General features: G+C 31.8%; 1 protein-coding gene and 1 long non-coding RNA gene across 2 annotated transcripts in view; both read right to left on the bottom strand.

The window, feature by feature from the left end:
- Positions 1 to 5,145, bottom strand: part of LOC111745375 — a 34,048-nt gene extending 28,903 nt beyond the window's left edge. The window contains exons 1-2 of the long non-coding RNA XR_002782623.1: positions 5,104 to 5,145; positions 1,834 to 1,892 (exon numbers count right to left, since the gene is read on the bottom strand). This is a non-coding gene — a long non-coding RNA (uncharacterized LOC111745375). The remainder of the gene's footprint in view (positions 1 to 1,833; positions 1,893 to 5,103) is intronic.
- A 2,525-nt stretch (positions 5,146 to 7,670) lies between these two features.
- The window catches only part of CAAP1 (caspase activity and apoptosis inhibitor 1), a 36,952-nt gene continuing 30,811 nt past the window's right edge, over positions 7,671 to 13,811 (bottom strand). Inside the window, exon 6 of the mRNA XM_011369727.2 lies at positions 7,671 to 9,655. Within this exon, the coding sequence (XP_011368029.1) occupies positions 9,309 to 9,655 (347 nt within the window). The 3' untranslated portion in view covers positions 7,671 to 9,308. The remainder of the gene's footprint in view (positions 9,656 to 13,811) is intronic.

Consider the following 13,811-nt stretch of genomic DNA (forward strand, 5'->3'; position numbering starts at 1 on the left):
ATTAACAAGACAAGAAATAACAAGTGTTGCAGAGGATGTGGAGAAAAGGGAACCTTTGTATGCTATTGGTGGGAATGTAAATTGGTACAGCCATTATGGAAAACAGTATGGAGATTCCTCAAAAAATTAGGAATAGAATTACCATACGACCCAGTAATCCTTCTTCTGGGTGTCTACCCCCCAAAATTTGAAAACACTTATTTATAAAGACATATGTACCCCTATGGTTATTGCTGCATGATTCACAATAGCCAAGATATAGACAAACTAAGTGTCTTTCAATAGATGATTAAAGAAGGTGTGATACACGTACACACAATGGAAAACTACTCAGCCGTAAAAAATGAACTTTCCATTTGCAACAATGTGGATGGATCTTGAGAGTATCACGCTAAGTGAAATATGTCGGATGGCAAAAAACAAGAATCACATGATTTCACTCATATGTGGAATATGAAGCAAAAAGCAACATATGAACAAAAAAAATAAATTCATAGATACAGACAGCAGAATACTGGTTACCAGAAGGAAATGGGGAGTGGAAGGAGGACCAAGAGGGTCAAGGGGATCAAACATATGGTAATGGAAGGAGACTAGAATTTAGATGTATTATGAAGTCATATACCTGAAATTGATATACTGTTATTAACCAGTCACCCCAATAAATTTAATTAAAAAAAAAATGCACAACTCACAATGCTTAAAACTTGAGGAAGAACTACAATTTAAAGATTCCTTAATTCCAAATCAATGCACCTAATAAAGGTTCATTATGGAGATTCAAAAAATAACTATCAATGAAATGTTTATCCTTCATAAGGTTAGATGCTTTTTTTAAAAAATCAATTAACATTAGTTAATATATAAATAGAAATATGAAAACCAAGTTCTTATAGTTGTCAATGGTGAGGTAACTGGGAGAGACTGATTCATTTACTCAACGTGGAAAACGATAAGTTATTTAAGACTGATTTTTGCCATCGGTTAAAATTCACATTAAGTCCTGACTAAGAGTCTACATATTAGGTGAGAAATGATGATATCTTAAGGTTTATTTAAAAGAGAATAGCAGATTGCATAAACGTATATTTAAAAAACAAACAGAGATGATTACTTGTCCTCCACTTTCATATCCCTGCTGTATTTACAGTTATAGTCTTTGGTTCTTTCTCCTGTGACTACAGCAGCAGTTTGATTAACTAGTGTGCAGCAAAAACCTTTTGCAGGCTTCAGAATACATAAGTATTCCATTTACATTTTTAATGTTAATGGCAAGAAAGAACTATAAAACATGAAATTTGACCCAGCAAATGCAATATTTTAACATTTAAATTAGGCTATAAATAAGGTAAACATAATAATGTCTTTCATGTTGAAGATTTCTTATAGAAATAAACAGGAAGGTTTATATAATCATGATTAAGTCAAAGAACTTAATAATCGGATTTTAATTTGGTATCTTATTGTTCTTGATATCGTCTTTTCTTCCATGTTTACTAATTTAAAAAAACCCACAAATAAGCTATTACACAGGTGTTTAATACCAAAAAAATTGTTTTATAGCTATCAACTATGTCAAGCTATATTTTTCAATAAAGGACAGAGGGGAAATTTTTATGTGACAGTATATACTGACACTTTCTGAATCTTATTTCAGGTAGAGAGGTTTTTTTGTTTTTTATTTATTTTGTGACCATTTTATAATAGACTGATAAATATGATAGGCAATAATACCAAATTTCCATTAATTTGGTGATTTTAAATATCATAATAAAGATAGAATCTTATTAAAAATCCTATATTTATTTAGAGGGAAAAAAATCAGTTACCTACCAAAACTTGTAGTTCTTTTTTGGACTTTGAGAAAATATGATCCAAATAGAGATGATACACTAAAACAGAAGAGTAATGAATAAATATAAATTGTTTAAAGGAAAATAATTTATCTTTTAAAAGTGACAAAATGAATTCGATTATTTTATTCTGAAAGTTTTAAAATGACATTAAAATATTGGCCCTTTGAATCTTAATGTCAATCTTATTTTTCTGTATATGACTTTTAATCTTAATAGATTTTAAAAATCTTTAAACTGACATTAAATATTATAAGAATATAGCTAATGAAGTTAAATTCCTTTGCTATTAAGGAACAGTGCTAACTTGTTTTACCTTCAGGCTAACAACTGCTTCTACTAAGCAACATTAACAGGCTTTGGTTTTAAAATAAAAAATATCTTTAAAATACTTAAGGAAGTTTTGTCATAACAAAATAATTTTAAGAATGCTTTGTAAATAATTCACTAAGATATTTTACATATAAACTAGTTCTCCTTGACATAAAAATACCTTATTGTTTGTATATAATAAAGACTGAATACATATTTTAATAATAAAAATTCAGGAGTATCCTGGGAAGATGGTAGTAGCAAAAGCAGAGATTCTTAATGTTATCACATCTCTACATAAAACCAGAGCAATAGAAAGAAAAAACAAAATTCATGGACAATATAATATTTAAAATAAAACTAAGTACAGGTATCCTCCAAATCCCAAAATATAAGAATGTTAGAACAAAACACTAACAAGGCGTAAAACCTTCATATATTAGCACTTCTGTAGGAGAAACCAAAGGGAAGCCAGTTGTACGTCTAACAGATCTGATAATAGGAGAAACTCAAAATAAGAAGAAATTATGGCAAGCCAATTTGAGACAGCAACTGAAACTGGGAGGGGTTTTCCCTCTAATAATACAGTAGGTTACTGCAAGGTGTAAGACCATCTGAATGGAGCTGGAGCAGTCTAGTCCCTAAAAACTCTTTGAAATTGACCAGCCGGGGCTCCCTTTGAGGACAGAGTCATATACTAAGAAGAATCAATGGTTATCTATTCAAAATGAGCAAGACAGAGAAAATCAACAGGATGGAAAGGTAAGTACAGGTAAAAGGAGGGAAGGGAAAGAGTCAGGAAATCTCAGAAAGCAAGCCAGCATATTTTGAACGTTAGAAAATAAAACAGATAAAGGAGCATGAAGGTAAAAAAGCTAATCTGAACCAGGTTCCCTCTAAAAGTTCAGGAAAATGAGCTTCACATAAAAATGAGAAACAAAAATATCAAGGTCAAATCCTATGCAATATTATAAATAAAAAAGAAAGCGACGATAAGGAGCAGAATAATATCATGACAGATAATAAAAGTATACCAGAAAGAGGCACACTGACCATATCAAAACTATTACCTTGCATTTTAAAATGAGATCAACATAATTAAGAAAATGATACAAGCCCTAAAAGAACAATATGAATCAGAATTAGAAATAACAGGAAAAAATTATTTCAGAATGAAAACTAAGTTTGAAGAAACATAGGAGTGAATAAATAAAACAGATAATGCCTTAATGGAAATGGGTAAAAAGTGAAAAGTTTAAACTTAAAATGAATATAAAAAAAGATTCAAAAGTGACGTATACTAAAGATAAGTGAAGACTCAATGTAAATAACAAGAAATTCAGAAGAAAAACAAAGCAACAGGAAAGAATAAATACTACATTAATAATTTAAGTAAATGTTCTTAAAATTAAAAGTGTGAAATTACATAATGAAAGATCACACCACACATTTGAGAATACCAATACATAGTCTAGTAAAAATTACTGGAGTGAAACAAGGAAGAAAAACACATGACCATAAGCAAGTGTCATTGCCAGTCTCAAGTCTCACTGATTCTATCTAATCTGCTGTCCTCTCTGTCTACTATCTTTCTCTCACACTTTTCCACTAGGGGGAAAAAAAAAATAGGTTAAAAGCAAAAGCAAGAACAAGTTAACAAAATTAAGTAACATCTGCTTAAACATAGACTACATTTGCTATTGTTCCCTTATTAAAGTCCACTGAAACAACAAGTAAAGAGATCAAAAGGACTAACTCATTTAGATAGTAAAAGGCAGATTGGTTAATAAAATTTTAGAAGCTGAAACACAAATGAGTGGAACTGACCTAGGGAAGAAGGTTGCAACCTAAGAGCCTGCAGCAAATTAAAAAACCACCTGATTCTAAACACAACGCAAGTAAGGCTCAGTAGTAAAGATTCTAGGTTCCTCCAAAGACTCAGAATGCCATCAGTAAAACATGAAAATTGGTCTCCACAAACAGGCATCCATTCATTCACCAACTCCACAGAAGAGTGCAAAAGTTGAAGCATTAGATTCTAAACTAAGGCACACCGAGCAGAGTTAAAGACAGGTCTATTAACCTGTTAAACAAGAGGATTAAGTAAAAAGCCTTCATAGTGAACTATGGATATCCTCGGCCAGCCCAAGAGAAAAGTGAGGCCCAATTAATCAGCCTCATCCACAGAGAGCTTCCAAACAGCTTTTTAGTGTCTTACTCTTACATGTGAAGGCAGCCAAACACCACCATAGATTTAGGAAATTTGAGAAAACATCAGATAAAGAGCAACACAAGAAAAAAGTTAAGTTGAAGGGAACAGAAGGCAAAAAAATAGAGGAAAACTTGAAAACAACTACTAAAATTAACATCCTCAGGTAAAATGTCACATCCATGAAACCGTCAAACAAGTCCTGACAGTTTAATTGGTAAAGATTTAATTTGTAGAAAAACAGTGTGTCCTTTTTAGATTCAGGCAGCTTATTCCTTATACAAACAGTGAAAAACAGGAGCCAAGTACCCATGGCACTCGTGCTGGGTGACAACAAAGTAAAAGAGATGCAAGAGGATTGATAGGATAACCTGTTGTCTAAAAGCTAGTGCCAGGCTGCAGCTAAACAATTTTACAGCCTGCAGCTGTGCCCTAAATTGGGCTAGGCAAAAAGTGTCATGTCTCCAAGGAAACAGGCAAATGGGAAAATTGCCTCAAGACCTCCTTCTGCAAGATGGGGAATCTCCGACAGGGAAAAAAAAGGTAGATGAGAAAATGTTCTTGTGACCTCTCCTCACAAAACTGCCTCTCTAGCCTTGTTCCTGGGAGGATCACACGGTGTTGGGTGTTGCACCAAGACTTAGGCCAGTCGGAGGATCAGGCTCTGCCTGCATGGCCTAGAAGTAGATATATGAAAAGTAACCAGGATGGAGCCATTGCCCTGCTTACCTTCTGAGATCAGACAGGATCTGGCTTGTTCAGGGTAGCATGGCCATAGACAGGAATGTTTTTAAAGAAAAAAAAAAAAAAAGATAAGATTATATGTTTTTCATCCTATTGAGAAGAGATTTATACTTCTGGAAGACAGCATGAGTATTAATGTCTACTAGAGAAATCTGATCAAATGAAATAATAAGATATTTATATTATTAATTTCAAAAAATTTGAAATAAAAATTGGACCAAAAAATATAATTACAGATGTCACAAAGCCCTGTTATCAATAGTATTTACATAGTCAAAAATTTAAATATTAAATACTAACTTAAAAAGTGCACTGTAACCGCACTGTATTGAGAGGATGAGGGAGGAAGGTACACATTTAGGGAAAAAATGGAGCTTAACCTTCATATTCCAAAATAGACCAATAGATAAAATCTAAAACAAATGTCACGATATGGCATAATAATCATGTTGCTTAAAAATACAGAGATAAATGGAAAAAACGCTTGAAAGATTTGAAAATGGTTACCTCTCAGTAACAAATGCTGGTATAAAAAGAAAAGGGGAAAAAGACTATTTTTCGTGATAAGCCTTGGAGGAAACATTTTTGACTTAACTTTATTTACATATTATTTTGCAATAAGGCAATAAAGATAACCTAAGTTTATGGGCCAAAGTGAATAATTCTAGACAGTATACTTACCAAGTAATCCTGACAATATTATAATAAGTAAAATGAAAAAAAACAACAACAAAAACTAGATTCTTCTTCATATCCAGCAACACTATGGGACAGAGGGATTAAACAGATTACTTCATTCTGAATAGGAGGAAAAAGGGGAGAGGTAAGAAATGCATAAACTTAAGAGTTCCTTAACATTTTGCAATATTCAGATGATGTATTATAGAATTGTATACTTGAAACCTATATTTTATTAACCATCACCTCAATAAATTTAATTAAAAAGGGGTTCCCTAAATTTTCAAAAATTTTATGGTATTCTGTACTAGAATCATAAATTATAGCAGGAAAAAAATCATATACTGGTTAACAATTTATTTCTCTCATTTTACAGTTACTTGTCCAAGGTTACACAGCTAGTTTGGACAGAATCAGAACCTTCCTTCTTACCTCTTAAACCTTTCATTGTAATGCTTTTTAAAATAAGGATTAAATATCAAGGAAATGTATTTGAATTCCTATTGATATTCATTAGTACTGTTTTGTTTTAAAAACAGGAAAGACTAACAGTAAGTCACACAAAAAGCAAGGGAGAAAACTATCAATAGGAGACACTGGTTGGTATAGGAGGGATGGAGATGTTACATTTTTTTTTTAAAACAAACCAATCTTCTAGCTGTAGAAGGGGGAAAAAAAATCACATATTCTTGAGGGTTTGCTGCACTTATATAATAAACTTGGTATCATATTTCAATAAAATGTACATTTAGGAAGTTTAAAAAAGGGAGTCTACTTGGAGATAAAGAAAATGTAAAAATATCTAGCATTTATAAGTTAAAGCATATTGGTCTTTTACTTTTTAAGAATTAAACAGATACAATAATGGAAAAGTATCTATAACTGAACTTGCTTTTCCTAATTTTTATGATGGAATAGAAGAGAATTTTTAAAACTTTTAGGCTGCCATCTATATTTGGACCAAATTATGGGTTCACTCCCGCTTTATTTACCTTGAAAATGGTACTGAAAAATATTTTATTGCAATTTGTATTATTGTTCAAACAGAACTCTAGTCAGATAGCTGATCATGCCCTAGGTTCTAACCATTTGTTCAAAGTAGGTGTTGGCAATAAGATTTATAAGGAAAGGATATATTGACTAATAGTTTTAAGAACCAGTGTTCAACAAAAGGATTTGGAGGGTTTTAGGTGATTTTTCATAATTAGCATGTTATACAGGTAACCCGGTAATAGGTTTTTAGGCTATATCTAATTTGTAAATTAGTAGGAACATTGAAATGTGGCCAGAGTCTAATGCAGAGGGACCATTATTATCGGTTGCTACCTATCATTCAAAATTTGGGTCAAGTTCCTGGTCAAATACCAGGATTACTTGATTTTATATGGAAAATTAGGCTGCCATATTTTTTTCTCTTTTAATTTTAATTTTCCTTACCTTGGCAAAAGGGAGGAATTAGGCATAAAAAGCAGCAGCACCCATATCTTTATTGGTCTATTCCATGCTAAAACCTATACTTTAACATCCCTGAGTTTAAGATTTTGAACAAGATTGAACACCTTAAAGGTAATCAATAAATACCTGTGAGCCGATGATTTAAATAACAGCATCAGATCAATACATGGTATTTTCCTATTACTTAGGCATTTCTAAAACAAACTTATCTCTATTCTCTAAAGCTATTCAGTTTCAAAAAGCTCTCATGTCTTTCGACATGAAAAAAGAAATAAAAAGAATAAGAGGAAAAGTTGAATTTCCAAGTAGGACTCTAAGTAGCCTCTAATTTGTTCAGCTCATTCTGCCTCACACATACACATTCCAGTGAAATGTCCTCTAAACCATTCTGCACACTGAATAAAGCAGACACACAATGCTTCATGAAGGTGGTGACTTTAATCAGTTACAAAGCACTCAGACCTTTTTTCTACTCCTATATGTTTAATCACACATGTCATCTACAGCATTTTGTAATTAGTAAGCAGCAATAAAGTTTATTCTGCACTACTTTATTATTTTAACTTTTAGTTTAAGTTGAAATAGAAAAACCATAATCAATGCTTTTTCATTTTGAAGGAGTAACTATGAGAACTCACTATTTAAATCAGATTCACGTTAACTAGCCTAAGAGAAGCATCTCAAATGATATAGGTCTCTGTGCTTCATCAGAAAGCTTAAAGGAGAAAAGAAAAATGTCAAGATTACTTAAAGGCATGTCCAGAACAACAACAAAAATGAATTTGTAACTGCAATTCCAATGTTTCATAAATACTCTCTATTTCCATAACTAATCCTCTAAAATTCATATATAATCAAGCCAGCTAAGAAAACACAATCCCTGCAAGTTTTATATCTGAAAATCCTCAGACATTAGGAGAGCATGGCTTATAAATAAAATATACTATAATTGTGAGCAAATATAAAAACAATAATTCCAGATTTATATTTTAGAAAAACAAATTAATTTATTTTAAGTTAAGAGTCTCTACCTACGTTTATTTTGGTATAAAAAGACTGCAATTAGTAATGGGCCAAAAAGAATCTGTAATTGTGGCAGGATGTTAATTTATTTACAAAAACTATACAAAATTAGATTAATTATAACATCAACTTATCAAAGCTTCCTGAAATTAATTTTGCTTTTGGAAATGTATCAAGTCTTCAAATCCAGAATGATAGTCTTCTTTATTTTTAATTCATGGAATTATAGCACATCAGATCTTCAAGCAAAAACACCAGATGAAAGCCTGTACAATAAAATATTCTCTTTTCCCGACAGCTTGGAATGAAAATGTGTTCCCTTTTTACTGAGGAAAAAAAGTTGAACAAAGTGTCTGATAATATCAAATACCTGTTAGAATGACTTGTCTGCTGGAATTAAAGTTGGGCAGTTACTCTACATTGTTAAAAATTGCCTTAAATTAAGTCCTTTTTTTCTTTCATAAAGTTTTTTTCAGCCATTTCTGATCTCTAAGCCTTATAGTGAAAAATATTACTCAGTTTTTGCTAGTAAATCCACACCATAATGTATCTTCAAAACAATACATATGTTAAAAGTGCATATAAGCAGAGCTAAATTTCTTAAACTGTTAACAAACCTAAGAGCAATAATTTAATATTCTATTGCAAAACATAGGCAGCTTTAAGAGCAACATGCTTGGTCAATTTTTCTTAAGCTTTTTGGTTTGGTGCCAAAACATTTAAAAATAAAGAAAAAAATACCATGACTCTTTGCTGATGGCTTTTTGGATTATGATCTGTAGACATAGCTAAATACTCACTTAACAAAGTATCCAGTTAACCAATAATATTTGCCATGAACTCATAAAACAATAACACATATATAATATAAAAGTAACAACAACGAAAAGAAATATAGGTATTTGAGGCCTAAAATGAGTTTATCTAATAAGGATTGAGAAATATCATATAAGACCCAAAATAAACTTCAGATACAAAATTATACAACGTGGCTTTGTTGAAACACACCTAAAATTCAGGTTCAAGTTAAATAACTAGGCTGGCTTTTTTATATCACCAGCTTTCATCAGGGCTTTAATAGCTCTTGCCCTCATCTCAAGTTCTAGCAGCTCCAGCTGCTGTGCAGAAGGCTGAACATCTTCTGGTGGAGGAACAGAGAGGGTGGCTGCTTTGGGTTCCTTTGGGCTAGACTCTGCCAGTCCCAGAATCTCATTCACACTTTTTTCAATGTCTTTCTCCAAGTCATCTATCTGACCAGCTTCACCTTGGACAGTATTTTCTGGAACCTCAGGAGCAGCTGCTTCTTCGTTGCATGGGCCTTCTATGTCGCTGTCATAAGCATCTGCATTTATACTGAGTACGTCACTATCTTCCCCTTTGCCTGTAACAAACAAAAGAAGAGGAGAGGGAAAAACCATGTAACCTAAATGCCCTGGTCAAAATTTCCTTTCTATTTATGATTAAAAGGCTGCTTTGACCCCACCTCCCACCATGGAGTCCCAAACATATTAAATAATCCCTATGCCAGCACCTCTCCCACTGACCCCTCAACTTTGAAAACAAATCTAATTTCATGTTAATCTTAATGTATTTTTCATTCCAATTCAGTACAACATGCAAGCATTGGGAAATTTATACCATCATATGGAGTTCCATGATCAATCCTAAATAAAATATAATGCTTTATACCACAGCGAAGCATGTAGTATTATTGGAAACTCTTTGAATATAGACTGTTTATTATCGAAGTAAAAATCCATTCTAGAAAAAGTTCAAAATACTTTGCTTTATAAACTACAAAAAAAGAAAAATATCACTGGCAAGCTGGATACTATGTGCATTGTGATTATCCCAAATCTTTTCATATGCTTTTTCAAACACTTTGTTCTAAATCAATAAATTAAAGGAGAGTGCCTAAGGCCATTTTCTAAGATGAAATAAGTTTTCATCAAGAGGATTTTAATTAATAAAGTTAGTAGGGAATTTTTAGAAATGTATTTATTCTAAAACTTCTACAACCGATGATAAGAAAATGCAGATTATAGCTCTCAACCACTTTGGTCTTGGACATTACTCAAGTCCAGGTATTATTTACAACTTTAAATGCTCAAATTATACCTCCAATTTATTTACCCTTTAAATCTCTTTATGGGAAAAAAAAAAGTATTTATGATCTCCAAAATGTTAGCTTTCTTACCTTTCTTACAGTAGGAAAAACTTATTTACAAAACACATATTGACAAATGGAAAATTCTGATAATAGAATGTATAGGAAGAACATCAATAATTCTACTCCATTGGTTTTACAATAAATAATTTACTGACCTTGACTGATCCTCCTACATGCTAATAATTCAAAAACTACTTCCTATTCCAAAATTAAAATGGAAAATGAATCAATAAATTCTGTGTCCACAAACAGAACTTGTAAAAAAATAAAAGACTAAAATTTTAATTATTTGATGCCAGAATATTTTACATATTTCTCCAAAGCAACAAGTATTTCCAAAGAGCTACAGTATTTCCAAACAGTCTTCTTCTGCAAAGAAATAATGTTTCATATAAGGATTCTAATTTGAGATGAAAACAAATTTAAGAAGTGCTGAGTTATTCTTGGTCTCAAAAAGTTAATTTTCATGCCTAGCAGGCTTTAATCTAAAATTCTAAATCCGTAGTCCCTGATTCTGAATGAAAACCTGCAGTCTGTTTAAAAGAATTTAAAATATAAGGCTTTGAAAAAAATGTGATTGTTTTTCAGACTAGAAGTTGTTCCTTAATAATAAATGAAGAGATGACTATAATGGCTGGGGGGCCGAGTAGGGGAGGGCGGCGAAAGAGAGTCTGAAAGCTGAGATACCTGAGACCTAATCCTTATTCTAATACTAAGAATGAGATTTTGGGCAAATTCCCTACCATCTCAAGAGTTTTTCTTCTGTAAAAATTAAAGCAAATTGTTCTAGAATATCTCTAAAGTCCATTTAAACCTTGATAGGGCCTATAATATTCTACTTACCAATAATTCAACCTATCAGATAGTGTTGATGCTTAAAATAAAAGCATATCTAATGTTATGAGTGACTGTAGGCTTCAAAAGTTTCTTGTTTGTGACATTAAATTAAGCTGAGAGAAACCTTAGAACCTGGCATAATTAAATATCTGTCTGAATTCCTGCTAAAGATGGTTAAATTGAGCACACATATCTAATTTCCTTCCCTACCAAGAACCCAATGAAGTGACAGAAGAGAAATATTTAAAAATAATAGTATAAAAATTATAAGTTAACTGAGGATTTACATATGTAGTCTACATTTTGTGAAATGCTGACCTGCTTCTACCCTTTTTTAATTATTTCTTACATACCTAGACATTGTAAACATTCTTTGTCCTTTTAAAAAATGTATTTCACTAGTATTTTAAAATCATCTGTCCTATCTTAAAATCAATGGATAAAAAAAAAATGCTCAAAAATGAAAACATCTGATCAGGAAAATGCATTAGCACTAAAGGAATTTTATCCATCTGGAAAAAAATTTAAAAATTGGTAGGATAAAAAATTATTCAAGATATATTATCAAGTCAAAAAAGAAAAAGATAATCATATTTATGTTAAAAATAACAACTCAATTATTAATAGTGGTTACTTTTAGAGAGAGGAATAAAAGTAGAGGGGGAAGAAAAAAATGAGTTTTCCAATTTCACTCTACAAAGATGTATTTCTTCAACCATTTCCAATACTATATCTTGTAAAAACTTTAAAAGAAAAATAAAATATTATTAGATAACTAGAAAGAGTATCATCTAAAAAAAAAATTTCAGGAATTTTAGAAAATATGGATAGGAAAGATGAAGTTGACAGAGAAATAAAAGCAAAGCAAACCACAGCCAAAGACATCACAGATAAGAGAGTCTTTGAAGGAAGGAAGAGTTGGCTGTAGAACAGCAAAATAATTAAAATTAAATTTATTCAGAACAGGTCAGCCATATGAACCCTTCTTTCTTTCCCTTCTCCCCTTTCCTGCCACATGCCTAAGCACTCTATCGGGAGTGCTATTTTTACTACAATAAAAAAAGAGATCTGTTAGAAGAATATCTCTACACAGCTACTAAAGAAATCTAAACCATCTACCGGAAAATCCCAGCTACAAGAAGTGAAGGACCGAGATAAAAAAAAAGGAAGAAATAAAGAAAATTCAAGGATAAGAAGACAGTCTACTGGGGGAAAATGAGGGGTGGGAGAGTTTACTCGGTATCCTTAAAGATACTGAAGTGGACACTGTAGCCGTAAAACAAGTACACAGTGCAATGAAAAAAGACCAGAGAAATGTTAGAATTTAAAGACACGGTTTTCAAAGCAAATATTCAATGGCTGCTGGAAGATAACGTTTAAAAAATTTCAAGATATAGAAAACATATATATTTAAAATATGCAGTAAAAGTTGAAAGATGAGGGTGAATGCTGAATTCAACAACCTAATATAATTAATGCAACAAATATTATTGGGCACCCACTATGTGCAAGACACTATTTTAAATATTGAGGAAACAGCAGTGAATAAAAAATAGTCCCTGCCTTACATTCAAGTCATATGAGAGACAGTATAAATAAATATCAGGTGCTATGAAGAAAAATAAAGCCAGATAAGAAGATAGTAGCAGGAGAATGCCTTCACAGACAGTGATTATTGCTACCCGATAAGGTAACATTTGAACAGACTTGAATAACATTTGAACAGAACAAGTCAGAAAGTAAGAAACAGACAGTGGAGAGGGCAAATAAAGAAATGAGAAGAAAACTAATCTAGAAGAAATTGATCCAAGGTGAAGGTCTTCACGCAGAAAAAGGGCTTGCAAATTGCAGAGCATCAAACCTAGGATATATCCTGTGAAATGTCACAACTCAAGGGTAAGAAAAAAAAATTCCTAGTAATTCCCAGAGGAAAAAAAAAATTGGTTACCAAGTGAAGCTAGTTTCAAGGAATCGGGAGCATTATTTATTATCAGCCACTGTGTACAATAAATCTCAATGGCTACTAACATGATCACAAAAAAAGAAGCAATAAATGCCTCCTTATCGAAGAATATAATGTTGCTTCTAAATATTCTTGTCAAAAAATTGAACACGAATCTGATCAAATCTCTACACTACCTACTTACAGAAAATAAAATTCAGAAATTTGAATAATGAATATCAGAGGATTAAAAATATATATTATTCTGCATCCCCCAATGAAATAACAGATCTAGACAATAATCAATGACTGCTAAAACCATTAGGTGTAAGGCTGACAACACCTGAACCAATCAATCTTAATATCACAACACCGTCAATGAATACTAGGTTAAATATGAGCGCTTTCTGACTATCTGATGATATTGAATGCTATTTTTAAAGGAAGTATGGTTATGTTTAAAAAGATCTCCCTTATCTTTAGGAGATATATACATATTGAAATATTTACAGATGAACTGAAAAGATGTTTAGGATTTGCTTTAAAATAATCTAGTGATGTGAAGCAGTTAGAAGTATAATGAAAAAG

Source organism: Pteropus vampyrus, unplaced genomic scaffold (assembly GCF_000151845.1).
Source record: "Pteropus vampyrus isolate Shadow unplaced genomic scaffold, Pvam_2.0 Scaffold153, whole genome shotgun sequence".
Taxonomy (NCBI): Eukaryota; Metazoa; Chordata; class Mammalia; order Chiroptera; family Pteropodidae; genus Pteropus; species Pteropus vampyrus.